Source organism: Triturus cristatus, chromosome 12 (assembly GCF_964204655.1).
Source record: "Triturus cristatus chromosome 12, aTriCri1.1, whole genome shotgun sequence".
In the NCBI taxonomy this organism is placed as follows: domain Eukaryota; kingdom Metazoa; phylum Chordata; class Amphibia; order Caudata; family Salamandridae; genus Triturus; species Triturus cristatus.
In genome coordinates, this window is record NC_140595.1 from 797,874,407 (window position 1) to 797,888,991 (window position 14,585).

Genomic DNA, 14,585 nt, shown 5'->3' on the forward strand with positions numbered 1-14,585 from the left:
ATCGTTAATGTGCGTTTAGCTTTTTCATAGCAAATTTGAATACATTTAACGATCCATCTGGCTATCCCTGCTTTGGAAATGGCGTTGCCCTTGTGTTGTGGAGAAAAGGCAACGAACAGTTGTTTTGTTTTCCTAAAATCCTTTGTTCTGTCTATATAGTACATGTGGGCCCTCTTTACATCTAGTGTATGGAGCATTCTCTCCGCGACATTTTCTGGATTTGGAAAGAAAACAGGCAGTTCAATAGTTTGATTCATGTGGAACTGCGATATCACTTTAGGCATGAATTTGGGGTTGGTCCGTAGTACGACCCTGTTTGCGTGAACCTGTATGAATGGCTCTTGAATGGTTAGTGCCTGGAGTTCACTAACTCTTCTCAATGAAGTGATTGCCACTAAGAAGGCTACTTTCCAGGTGAGGAATTGAATCTCACATGAATGTAGAGGTTCAAAAGGTGGCCCCATTAATCTGGTGAGGACCACATTCAGGTTCCACATCGGTGCCGGTGGGTGAGTTGGAGGAATCACTCTTTTGAGTCCCTCTAAGAAGGCTTTGATGGCAGGTACTTTGAATAAAGAGAGGTGCTGCCTGTTCTGAAGATAGGCCGCTATTGCGGTTAGATGTATACGGATGGAGTTGTATGCCAGATTGCATCAGTATAAGTGTAACAGGTAACAGATGATGTTCTGAATGGATGCATCCAGCGGATTAATGTCATTGTTTTTACAGTAAATGACAAATCTTTTCCATTTAGCCGCATAGCAAGCTCTGGTCGTGGGTCTCCTGGCATCCTTGAGGATATTCATACATTCTGGAGGCAGGTTCAGGTAGCCGAACTCTAAGACTTCAGGAGCCAGATCGCCAGGTTCAGCTGTTGCTGATCTGGGTGCTGAATTTCGCCATGGTTCTGTGTTAAAAGTTTGGGTGTTAGCCGCAGTCTTTGAGGCGGCACCACGGACAGTTCCAGTAACGTGGTGTACCATGGCTGGCGTGCCCACGTTGGAGCAACCAGGATGAGTGTCATTGAGTGTTGCCTTAGTTTGCGTGCCACTAGCGGTATTAATGGCGCTGGGGGAAAAGCGTACGCAAATCTGCCTGACCAGTTCATCCATATCGCATTGCCCTGCGACTGTGGATGCGGAAACCTGGCGGCAAAGCTTTGGCATTTTGCGTTTTCCCTTGTGGCGAATAGGTCTATCTCTGGATGACCCCACTGCTGGAAGTACGGTTGGAGTACTGATGGATGTAGCTCCCACTCGTGCATTTGGTGGCTGTGTCTGCTGAGCAGATCCGCCATCTGGTTGTCCTTGCCCGGGAGGTGTTCCGCCATGAGGAACATGTTCCTCTGAATGGCCCACTTCCACATGCTCTGAGCCAGATGAGACAACTGTGGAGAGTGTGTTCCTCCCTGCTTCTGTATGTAGTACATGGCAGTCATGTTGTCCGTCCGGATAAACACGACTTTGTTGCACAAGTGTACTTTGAATGCCTTCATTGCCAGGAAGATAGCCATCAGTTCCAGAAGGTTGATGTGCATCTTCTGTTGCTGTGTCGTCCATAGTCCCTGCACTGTGTAATTGAGTACATGAGCTCCCCATCCCTGGAGAGACGCGTCCGCCGTCAGTATTATTTGTGGAACAGGATCTTGGAATGATCGGCCCTTGCAAAGGTTGTGTGGATTCCACCAATGCAGAGAGTTGTATGCCCGACCGCTCACCAACACTAGGTCTTTCAACTGTCCTTGAGCCTGATTCCACTGACGTGCTAGGCACTCCTGAAGCGGGCGCATATGTAGTCTCGCGTGCGGGAATATGAAGATGCAGGAGGTGTAGGAGAGTAGGGTCTGCTTTCTATGTTCACCCCCACTTTTTGCTTTTGCTTTACTGGTTTTCGACTTAGATGTGGCTGTGGGCCTGCTAATCAGACCCACAGCCCTGCTGTTCTCTCTCTAAATTAATACTATGTACTTTAGGTGCATAACCCATTTGGATAGGATCACCTTATTGGCCCCTGTACAGTGTACCCTAGGTACCCAGGGCATAGGTGTACCCTAGGCCTACCAGGGGCTGCAGCATGTATTATGCCACCCCTGACCTGGCCTTCCATTTTGACACAACTGGCTGATCACTCAGCTGGGGCAAGGTCGTGTAATCACCCCTTGCTTAGGTGTAGTATTCCTATACCTAACTTACATATAGACACATGTGTACCTATCAGTCACTCCTATGGCAGGCCTTGACAATCCTGGAGGCAGAGTGCTTGGTAACATGTGAGATGGTGCTCTAGCATGAGCTGAGCCTGTCTGCAGCTTTCGGAACCTTGTCCTTATAGCTGTTCTATGATATAGCCTACCATATACTCTTAAAGTGCCTTATAATCTTAGACGGTTATGGTAACTATGGTTTGGCTTTATCGAAACATGTCGTGTAAGGTGTCTAACACTGTGGAATAATACCCCCATGCCATTTCTGGACATGAGAATATTATTCCCCCCTTCTAGAGGGAAAGACATGTTAAAATCATACTTCAACTGTTAGCCTCTGACCAAAGCCTCAGCATCACAAAATGGATGCTGCTGCCACGACACAAGTCTGACCTCCTGCAGCTGGGAGTGATCCCAGCCAGGGAGGCCTGGACAATAGGTTTCCTGCTTGGGGAGGTGCTAGCACCTCCCCAGACAGCCTTTAGTGTATTGGGGCAGGGTGGGCTGAAAGGAATGAGACATGCCTGGGGCACACAAGGTGTTCCTTGCATAGTCCAGTTCAAACCGGCGCTGGGGCACTCCAGCCCCAGCTCTGGCGCGAAACTGGACAAAGGGAAGTGGGTGTAACCACCCCCTCCCAGGTCCCACCCATAAGGCGTGACCTAGCAGGTATCCCAGCCCCCCAGATTAGTATAAGAGTGGGAGTTGGGCCTCAAGACTTTAGATTATCCTGAACCTGCAAAACTGAACAGAAACTCTGGACCTTCGACATTCGACGAAAGAAGAAGACTGAAGAATCTCCCTTGTAGCCAAGGAGTGGCTACCCTGTGCAAACAGGCACCATCAAGAGACTACCCTTTGCTTTGCCCACGTTCTACGAGGAACCGACTGCAGAGCCTGACCAGAGCCTTGACTTCCAGACTTCTCCGACCCTGATCCACATCTACAGCAGAGCTGAGATCCGTGGAGGCGACGAGCGACGTGGGACCGGCTACCTGGAAAAAGTGGCTAGTAACTTAAAGCGCAGCTTCTGAGGTACCCTCGAAGTTGTGCACCGGGGATTGAGAAGCCCCAACCCCAAGCACCATCTGCACCGAAGATCAGCCCCCCACACTCCACGAGTCCTGCGTGGGGCCCTTCAGCATTTTCCTGCTTGCCGCGTCTGTCCGGTTGCTTGCCCGCTGGCTAGTGGCCTTTGTGACGACGCACCCTGAAATCTTCTGCGCTGGTTTGGCTCCTCCAGACTGGCTCCCGCTTCTCTGCAAAGAAGAAGCACCCCAGACCTTCCTGGTCTGCACCAGAAGCAAGTCCTTCGTGGGTTCCGCTTGCCAAGGCTTGGTGAGTCCTAGTCCAACTTCGACGCCGCCGACAGCAAGAGCCTTCGTGGGACAGCTCGCCTCCTGGTCCTGGTCGTCCTCGACGCTTCCTGGTCCTCCTGGCTGCAGCGACAAGCTTCACCTTCACCTGCAATCTTCACGACATCGCCTGGTTCCTTCCTGGTTCCACGTGGTCACTGGCTAGTGACCTTGACTCTGTCCCTTCTGCTTGCAGGTTTCTTCTCTTCTTGATCCCAGCCTTGGGATCCACCGGACACTCTTCACTGTCTGCCTGTCAGCATCTTTCTTCAGGCATCCATAGGAGTCGACGACGAAAACGACGCATCTTCACCCCTATGCACCCGCAGCCTGTGGGCTAGGTAACTTGGGTACTCCGGTGCTCATCAGGATAGTGACTATCCTAGTGTCTAGTTTTCAAGTCTCAACTTCCTAGCTACTCCGGAAGTGTCCTAAATCTACCGTTTTCTAAACTGTACTATTGCTATTGACTTTTACGCATTACGCGTGAGTGTTTCCACTCTGCACACGAATCCCGTGGGCCTCCCACTTCCTAACTAACGCTAGTGTAGTGTAGCCCCAGCGATTCCCTAGGCCTAGGCCTATTCTATTTCCGTGACAGTGGTTCTTATACCACTTACTTAGTATATGGTTTGCGTGGCCCCTAGGGCCTAACTGTATTACTTACCTGTGTGACTTAATGTATGCTTAAATAAGACTGTGTTGTACTTACCTCTAATCTCATAAAGAGTGCTGAGGGTTTGACTAGAATAAATACACTTTATTTTATATATATATCTGTTGTGGTGTCCTTTCATTTGGTATTCAAGGGATTATATATGGTATCACAGCTGGCTTCACATGCCATTCAGAGTTTAGCCTAAGACTGCTCTTGTCCATGCTACCACTAGGATAGCTGGTCTATAAGGTTGACTTTACAACCAATCACCATAAGGGTATTTGGACTGATATAAGGTGTACACTAGAACTAGTGACATCATACATCAGGCCAACTTCTCACAGGAGGCCATTATGCCTATCAACTGCATGAACACTCGCGCTGGAAGGGAGTGTTGTGGTCTGAACTTTCTTATCAGCAGTTGCATGCTGTTGATTCTCGCTAAATTTGGCTGAGCTTTGGCAGCCAGAGTGTCTATAGTCGCGCCCAGGTACTGCCGTACGTGGGCGGGTTGGAGATGTGACTTTGGATAATTCAGTGAGAATCCCAGACTGTGAAGAAGGTGAATGGTGTGGGATATGTGGCTGGCACACTGCTGGGCTGACTTTGCCTGAACAAGCCAGTCGTCCAGGTAAGGGAAGACGTGAATGTGCTGTCTCCTTAAGGGTGCGGCCACTGTCGCTAGGCACTTGGTAAAGACTCTGGGCGCTGTTGTTACCCCGAAAGGGAGTACTTTGAACTGATAATGCTGATCCTGAAGAGTGAACCGGAGATATTTTTTGTGTGATGGGTGTATGGGTATGTGCAAATACGCATCCTTTAAATCTAGTGTTGCTAGGAAGTCTCCCTGACTGAGTAACGGCAGAACCTGCTGGAGGGTAAGCATATGAAAATGCTCTGACAGAATGTATTGGTTGAGAGGGCGGAGGTCTAGTATAGGTCGTAGAGACCCGTCCTTTTTTTGGGATTAAGAAGTACAGAGAGTACACCCCTGACCCCCGCTGTTCCATAGGCACGAGCTCTATGACTCCTTTTTGCAGCATACTTAGTACTTCTTGCCGCAATAATGTTAAGTGCTCTACGGACATAGGACGGTGTCTTGGTGGTATGTTGGGTGGATTGGATGTTAATTTCAGACAATAACCGTACTGGACAATTTCTCTGACCCACCTGTCTGTGGCGATGGATCTCCAGACTGGCAGGAACTGTTGGAGTCTCCCCCTGACCGGTGTTATGTGGGCGGGGGGCAGCGACAAGACGTCACTGTTTGTTATTGGCGGGGGACCTGGTGTGTCCTCGTCCTCTGCCTTTGGTGCTGGATCCACGATATCCACCCCTATTGTTTTTATTATAGGTACTCTGGGTACCTCCTTTACTGTACTGCTGCTGGGACCCCTGACCTGTAGCTGCTCCTCTATTCCCAGGGCGACGAAAGGAGCCACTCTGAAACTGCTGCGACTGTAGGGCCCCCATAGATTTCGCAGTTTCAGTGTCCTTTTTAATCTTTTCCAGTGTAGTGTCAACCTCGGGGCCAAATAAAAAGTCTGGGTTTGAAGCCTGATATTCTCAGCCATGCGTGCCTCCTCAACATCACACTAGTGTTGATTGCCCTTGCTGCAGTGTCAGCTGAATCTAGTGCGCATTTGATGGACGCATTTGTAATGAGTTGTCCCTCTCTGATGAGAAGCTCCGCTCCATCTTTGTATTCATCTGGTAGGTGTTCTAGCAGTGTTTCTAGTGTATCGTAGTGTGACCCGTCGTATCGGGCCAGGAGTGCCTGAGTGTTGGCAATGCGCCAGATGTTTGCTGCTTGTGCTGCTACCCTTTTGCCTTATGTTTCTAGCACTTTGGACTCCTTGTCTGGAGGAGCATCACCTGTAGTCTGCGAGTTAGCGCTCTTGCGAGCATTAGAAAACTACCATGGAGTCCAACGGCAATTGACCCTTAATGTACATTGGGTCTCCGGGTGCTGGTTTGTATTTCTTCTCTATTCTCGGGTTCAATACCCGTGCCCTGGTCGTTTCCTTAAAGATGTCCTTAGCATGTTTAAGAACCCCTTTTAACATTGGTAGAGTCTTGACCGTTCTTTATGATGGGGAGAACGTGTCCACCAAGAAATCCTCCTCCACAGAGTCAGAATGGAGTTCCACTCCGTGATTGGCAGCTGCCCTTTCAATGAGGGCGTTAAAAGCAGCAGTATCTTCAGTGGGAGATGGTTTGATATTATAAAGATGAGTGTCAGGAGCATCTTGTGGGTCACCTTGGTCAGTAGGGTCTCCCCATGCTTGATCTTGGTCTTGCTGTTGGTCATCAGGGTCATTATCCACAGGATAAGTGGTATCATCCCCAATATAGCCCTCTCCTGCATCCGCCTCCGAGTGTGTAGGAGAAAAGGATGGTTGTTCCTGATGATAGGTTTGGAATGTTTCTACAAGCACTGGCGTCGAACCTGATGCCAGTGTCCTTTTTAGTGGAATCTTGTATGAGTCCAAAGCCTTCTCTGGAACAATTCTCCGCTTGCGGAACAACAGCCTACCAGTGTCGGCGTCGATAAACTGGTCCTGCGAGTCCTCGACATCGGTTCTTTCCGTGGACACTGTTCGTGGTTGTTCGACACTTCTCCTAAGTTCGAACATCTTCGGTGCCCCTGGTGGCGGCAATCCAAACTTGATCGGTGCCGGCGCCGAGGGAGCTTTGGCGACCTTGTGTGGTTCGGGACCCGTTTTTGGTTCGAGGGTTGCCCGTTCCTTGATGCGCTTTAGGGACTCCGACACCTGTTGCAACGTGAATGCAGACGGTGCTTTGGAACAGATAGGCTCTTTGGAGACAGGCCTCGACGCGGTCTCCGGTTTCTTCCCAGCCTTCGGGTTTTCGATCCGAAGTTTGGGATCGACGCCCTGTTGATCCGATATTTTGGCAGTCGCCGCACTCTTCGGTGTTGACGTAGTCGGATCGACCACCGTGACCTTGGTGGTTGGTGCCCCAACCTTCGGTGCCATAGGCCGTTGCGTCTTCACGGGACCGAGGGCCTTCCTCTGTGTCTCGGTGCCGAAGCCCTTTTTTGGTGTCTCGGTACCGAAGTCCTTCTTTCTTTGGTCGGCTCCAATGTCCTTTTTCTGTGTCGACGGATTGGAGGGCTTCGATGCCTTCGATCCGACCTGAACCAGTTGCACTTTCGGTTTCGCTTTGACCGGTGCTGGGTTTGGTTTCGCTTTCACTGAATCGAATCCAGTCTTTTTTTATATTGTTGGCTCTTTTGAAATGTTCGAAGCCGGGCCTTCAGGCGGGGCTGTAGAACGATCCGACTGATCTTGGGTAAGGCCCGCAGGCGATCCCTCGACCTGAGCCTTATCAAGACTGTTTCCTTCGGCCTCCGCATCGACGGATTGGCCTAGCTCCTCGCCCGAGCTATCTTCCTCGGCCCCAAGGGCCTCATCGTCGTCTCCTACCTCGTCGACGACGTCTTCGTCCTCGAAGATCACCTCATCATCGTCGTCAGATTGGGATTCATGCTCCGAAGCATGGCTCGAGTCTATCTCTTCGACGCTCTCGACTTCTTCATCCTCGGTGCTGAATATGTTAACCGGGTTAGGCGCCGATTGTTTGGCCTCCAATCTAGCCGCTCGTCGATTCCGAAGTGTCTTCTTTGACCGGAACCGGGCGCAGGCCATACACCTCGACTCATCATGATCCGGTGATAAACATTTGTTACACACCGGATGGACATCGATGTGTGGATATTTCGCATGACATAAAGGACATCTCTTGAAGGGAGTCCTCGATTCCATCCTCGAACGTCAATCGATGTTCGGACCGAAACTAGGTCCGAGAAGTGTGAATAAATCCGAGAACAAGTATAATAATGTGTTGATACCGAACGCAAACAATACCGACGATACCTAAAGGCTTTTGGCCTTAAATAAAGTTTTCCTAACTTGAGCTAAGATAAGCCCATCCGAACCCAACGGCGGAAAAAAACAATCTGAGGATGGAGAGGATGCCTATGCGCACTGTAGTCCAGGGGAGGAGCCACCTATCTCGTGATACTTCGAAGACTCTTCCAGGACAACAATGTGCAATCATCCGGACCCAACACTAGGCGGCGATCTATGCACAGATATAAATTCAGCAGCCCACATGCCTCGAACCTAATATTTAGCTATTTTAAAAGTTGACACTTAGAAAATATTTCAGAGAAAACAGTCAATGATTCCCTATGGAAGAAAATGCAGGTTACAGGTACAGTATGTTCTCGTTACTTTTGTAATCCAGTACTGGGTGCCTAGACTCAGTACTGGAACCTTTATCCAAAACAGGTAAGTAATTATGTTTTCAGATATTATACGATTTTTGAAGAATATTTAAAGATTGCAGAAATCGACACTTAGAAGAAATTTCACAGAAAAACAGTCAATGGTTTCCTATGGAAGAAAATTGAGTTAAGGGTAAGTACAGTTGTACATATTTTTCAGAGTCAGTGCTGGGCACCAAGATCCAGCACTGGGAGCAAATTCGTTTTTGTCACTCGGCTGATTTTTGGTGAATATTTGAAGATTTGAAAAGTCCACACTTAGAATAAATTTCAGGAAAAAGCCAGTCAATGTTACCCTATGAGGAAAATAGAGTTTGCGGTTTAAGGGTAAGAACTCGACTGGCAGAGTTGAGGTTCTGGGCACAGACTCAGGGGTCTCCCAGGGTCAGGTAGGAACAGTTGGTTCACCCTCAGCAGCTCTAGGGCGGCCGGGTGCAGAGAGAGTTAGGCCCAATGTTATCCTAAGAGGGATAGGGGGGCATTGTTTGGTGGCTGCTGACTGGCAAGCCACGCGGCTGTGGGTGCTGGGCTTCTGGTCACTTACTCAGGGCAAGTGGGGAAGTAGGTAGGAGTAGAGTTTTCACTGCCAGGGCCACTCGGGCGGCTGGGTGCAGAGTGCTTTTGAGCCTTCGGGCGCTCAATGGATTTCAATGGGAAATCTCCGGTTAAGAAAAAGACTGCAAGCTCGGGGACGAGGACTCTTCAGGTGCCACCACCACTTCGAGAGGTAAGTTGGGTAGTTGGAGGATAGGTAGGTACCCCGGGATTGGGCACAGGGGGCCGTGGGGCGCCGCGTGCAGGGGTGCCTTTAGGTGTCGGGAAATCTTACCCTCTGTTGATCGCGGTTGGGGGGGGCACCTGGTTCTGAGGCTGCAGGCTTCTTCAGGAGTGTCGAGGGAGGTCCTTGGGTGCTGTACTCTGGGTCACAGTCGCCGTGGGGTCGTCCTCAGGGTCTTTGTTCACTCCGACACTGGCCAGGCTAGGCTGGTGCAGAGTGTGCTGGGTTCGCGGTTCCGGGCTGCTGCCAGGGGTTAGAGATAGGTTTCGAGTAGAGCCTCTACTCATGGGAGTCCCAGGGGCTTAGAGCCAAAAGGTAGCCAGGTCCTCCGGGGTTGGTGAGGTTGCTAGCCACAAGAGATGCCGGGCTGGAGCAGGAGCAGGTTCGAGGGTCGACAGGCCGGTAGGGCTGGGGCCAAAGCAGTTGGTGTCTTCTTCTTTTCAGCAGCTGCAGGGCAGGTCTTCTTTCTTCTTGCTCTTCGGAATCTGGAATCTGGGGAAGGAAGGTTCAGGGTGCCCCTAAATACTAGATTTAGGGGCGTTACAGGTAGGTGAAGGGCAGGGACCAATGGGTCCCCGTCCTGGGGTGGGTACACCCCCTATCCTGCCTCTCTCCTGTGGGAGGGGGGCAGTAGCCTAGTCCTGATAGGGTAGGGCTCCCCATCTTCAAGATGGCGAGAGCCCGGAGATGTGCTTCACCTCACCTCCCCCACCTGAGGGGTGGGGTTGGCAGGCTGGCACATCCCCTGTCCTCATTTGGGGTTTACGGCCAAAGCTTCCCGCCAGAGTGGGGGGTTGCAGGGGCCTGGGGAAGCTCACAGAGGCGGCATGCCTTTGAAGCTTCCCCCTGCCCATCATGGGGGAGGAGATTTAGCACCTCGCCCAGGATGTGCATTGTTGCAGGCCCAGGAGAGCAGGGGCTCTCCTACCCAGGGGTACTGCAACATGTCTGCTGTGTGGCAGCCTAGGCAGCCTCAGAGCAGAGGTGGATTTGTAGGTTAGGTTCGAGGGGGCACCTCTAAGATGCACTCTGGGGTGCTGGGTACATTAAATCCCACACTGGCATCAGTGTGGGTTTAATGTGCTGAGAAGTTTGATACCAAACTTCTCAGTCTTTAGTGTTGCAATTATGGTGCTGTGGAGCTAGTGTTTGACGCGCTCTCAGCACCATGTACTCTTAAATGGCAGCACTGGACTTACAGGGCTCAGGAATGGACCTGGGCACTGTAGGGGCACAGGGCTCCCGCTCCTGTGCCAACACCATTGGCATAAGGCACCCAGCTAGAGGGGTGACTGATGTATGCCATGGCAGTGTATGTGATGGGCATGGCACACAGGGATGTGTGCCATGTCGACTTTGTTTTTGTCTTGCACCCAAACACTTAGCCTGCAAAGGCAGTGTGTGTGCGTAAGGGTACAGGGCCTCTAAGAGTGGCACAAGGAGTGCTGCAGCTCTTAGAGGCCTTCCTTGGTCACAAAGCCCTGGGTACTTAGGGTACCATTTACCAGGGGCTGACATGTGGCCAGGGTTTGCCAATTTGGGTTTGGTTTGTTTTAGGGAAGGAACATAGGCCCTGGGCACCTGATTGGCAGGAGTCCAGGGCACACTCAGTCAAAGTACATTCAGCAATTCATCAAAAAGTGGGGGCATACCATGCAAGAAAGATGGCACTTTCTCACATCCGCCTCCTACGAAAGACCTTCAACCGGATACCCCCGAACACAGGAAACATTTCACCCACGCCCTCATCAGCAGCAGACTGGACTACGGCAACGCACTCTATGCCGGGATCAACAAGAACCTCACCAGCGAACTCCAGAATCCCTCCGCCAGACTTGTCCTCAACCTACCGCGCCACTGCCACATCATCCAACACCTGCGGGCACTACACTGGCTCCCTGTCGAGAAGAGAATCACCTTCAAGTTTCTCGCCCACAAAGCCCTCCACAACATCAGTCCTGCCTACATGAACCACCGCCTCTCATTCTACGAACCCCAAATATCACTCCGCTCAGCCCTGCTCTCCCTTGCGACAGTGCCTCACATCAAAAAGACCAGAACAGGAGGCTTCGCCTTCTCCTTCCTCGCTGCCAAGGCATGAAACACCCTCCCTATCCACCTCCATCAGACACCAACAATCTCCAAGTTCCTGAGGGACCTGAAGATCTTGCTCTTTGATGAACCACTGTGAATGTCCAAGAGCTGCGCTCCCCCCCCCCAAACTCTACCCAATGGCCATCAGTACAAGACCATCTTGTGAAACATTGAAAAGAGAACAGAATAAAGCTGCTGTTTGTGCAGCACACTAAATCATTGGATTTACATGTTCTATTCTAATCTTCAATATGTTGATGTGCTGTTGGGTGGTGCTTGCAGTATCACTGGAGATCGAAGTCATATGCCCTCATACCTGTTTTCGCCTGAAGAGCTCTTCTTCCTCACGACGTTTCTGCTCCTCCTGCAATCTCTTCTCCTCACGGCGTTTCCTCTCCTCCTCAGCCACCCTCTTAGCCCTGAGTTCTGCATCTCGTCGTTCTTGAAGCTTTAGGGGAAAAAAACCCAAAAGAAATTGGTAAAACCCATTGCTTTAATGCAAATAGCATCAGGCTTTTTTCAATAGCGCAGACAAACAGCTTAGAGAAAAAACAGAGTGACTGGCTGTCAGTTGGGACATAAGTACAAGGGTCCTTTCAATCACAAGCTAGGAGTCGGATGTCACTTGGATTTTTCCATAACGTATGAAAACAGACACTTCCCATTTTTGTGTTTTACATCTACTTGCAAATTGTGGTTAACAAAGTGTGAAATCAATGGAAGATAAAGAAAGCTACCAATAGCGAAGTACATAAATTTACATCCATCAGACTTTCACAGCTGGAAACATGTATGGAATTGGTAGGTAATTTTGTTTAAAGGACAATTTACCTTTAGTTACGCCTTATCTGGAAGAGACATGATCTAGCCTCAGATTCCTTAACTTATTGAATTTATCAGGCACCAGATTGGACCTGGAAGATTTTTCTTCAATCAAAACCCCTGCGTGCCGGTAGGTGCGGTCAGTTGGCTACGCGTAACGTCTGCGTTACCTATATGGGCACCACCTCGGCACAGGTAGTTTATGACTTTCCGCTGCAGAAGTGCGGTATATACTATACCAAAGTAAGGTACAGTGTGCACAGAGTCTAGGGAGTCTCCACAGGTATAGCAGAAGCTAAATTAGGTAAGTACTAACAGTTCTCTTTGTGGTAGTGTGGGCGAGCAGTTAGACTTATCAGGAGGGTGTGTTAATCATTTATTGTATTCACTCAATCAAGTTAGACGGCACACACTCAGACAGAGTGCAAACCAATTGCGCAAGTATAAAAAAAAGGACAACTTTGGTTTTATTTCTAGAACCAAACAGGACTTGGTACAGGTATGTGAAGAAGTTACTTACCTTCGGTAACGATAGATCTGTAAGAAACCTTAGTTAGTTTAGATTCCTTACCTTAGAATTACCCCAAGGCGTCACACTGGATCCGGAAAGCTTTTTCGTCAGCAGTACCTCTGCGCGCCGGAAGGTGGCGGACGGCTCCGCGAAAGTCGTTGGCGTTGCGGTCGCCGGAATGATGTCGTGGTAGCTACTGAGACGCCACCCTCGCGCGCTGGCGTCAGTTCTGTACACGACATTCCGCGCGAGAAACGCAGAGCCATGCAAGACACTGACCACTGGTGCACAACAATAGGACCCTAAAAGGATGTCCTTAACCCTAGAAATAACTTCGCAGAACGGGGAGGATGGGTGGGGTGGTAAGGAATCTATAACTAACTGTTTCTTACAGATATATCGTTACCGAAGTTAAGTAACTTGTTCATCTGAAAGAATCCCGTTGGTTATAGATTCCTTACCTTAGAATAGATACCCCAGGAAAACCAACCCCGGTGGTGGGTCTGCGAACCAAGATCACACCAGAAAATCCTGGAGAACAGAACTGCCAAAGAAGCCGTCTCTCTGGACTTGGCTGTCCAGGCAGTAGTGTTTGGTAAACTTGTGCAGCGATGCTCACTTGGCCACCTGACATGTCATTTAGAGCAACTCCTCTTCCCAAGGCAGTAGTGGCTGACGTCGCCCTGATGGAGTGGGCACGTAGCACGACTGGAGGCTCCTCTTTAGCCAGAGAAAAGCATGCCTTGATACACAGAACGACCCATCAAGAAATGGTGCGTTTGTGTACGGCCCAAACCTTTCTTGGCGCCCACGTAGCCAACAAAGAGTTCGTCATCCACCCGGAACGGTTTTCTGCGATTCAGATGGGGAAAAACGCACTTTTTGGGTGCAGACGGTGGAGTCTCTCTTCCTCTTTCGAAGTATGTGGAGGTGGAAAGAAGGTGGGCAATGTAATGGTCTGTCCGATGTAGAAGGCAGTGACCACCTTAGGAAGGAAGGATGGATGGTGTGAGAAAGTGCCCTCTTTTTTGCATGGTATGCCCCCACTTTTTGCTGAATTGCTGATGTCCTTTGAGTGTGCCCTGGGCTCCTGCCAATCAGGTGCCCAGGGCCTGTGTTCCTTCCCTAAAACTGCATTGAAGCCCAAACCCAATTGGCATCTCTGGCCACAGGTCAGCCCCTGGTACCCAGGGCACTGTGACCAGAGAAGGCCCCTAAGGGCTGCAGCACTTATTGTGCCACCCTTAGAGGCTCTGTCCCCTGACACACAGACTGTCTTTGCAGGCTGCGTGTTTTGGTGCAGGACAAAGCAAAGAGTCGACATGGCACACACCACTGTGTGCCATGCCCACAAACCACTGGCATACATCAGTCACTCCTCTAGCTGGGTGCCCTATGCCAGTGGTGAGGGTACAGGTGCATGAGCCCTGTGCCCCTACAGCACCAAGGTCCATTCCTGGGCACTGTAAGTGCAGTGCTGCCATTAAGAGTATATGGTGCTGGGAGTTTGTCATTACTAACTCCACAGCACCATAATGGCTACACTTAAGACTGGGAAGTCTGGTATCAAACTTCTCAGCACATTAAACCCACACTGATGACAGTGTGGGATTTAATGTAAAATGCACCACAGAAAGCATCTTCGAGATGTCCCCTAAAACTCGACCAACCTCAAGTGACCTGACTGAGTGGCTGTCTAGGCTGCCACCACCAGAAATGTTTCTGGACCCCTGGGTCGAGAGCTTGCTGCTCTCGGGGGCCTGAAATAATGCACATCCTGGGACGAGGTGCCAAGCCTCCTCCCCCAGGATGGGCAGGGTTCACAAAGGAGAAGCTTCAAAGGCATGCCGCC

The 14,585-nt window shown here is 50.3% G+C and overlaps 1 protein-coding gene across 3 annotated transcripts in view; it reads right to left on the reverse strand.

Annotated features, from left to right (window-relative positions):
• The window catches only part of GIGYF1 (GRB10 interacting GYF protein 1), a 1,351,771-nt gene that overhangs the window by 279,693 nt on the left and 1,057,493 nt on the right, over positions 1 to 14,585 (reverse strand). For all 3 annotated transcript variants that reach the window (XM_085637593.1, XM_085637592.1, XM_085637591.1), the window contains one exon: positions 11,717 to 11,848. In XM_085637593.1, coding sequence (XP_085493719.1) covers positions 11,717 to 11,848 — 132 coding nt within the window. The remainder of the gene's footprint in view (positions 1 to 11,716; positions 11,849 to 14,585) is intronic.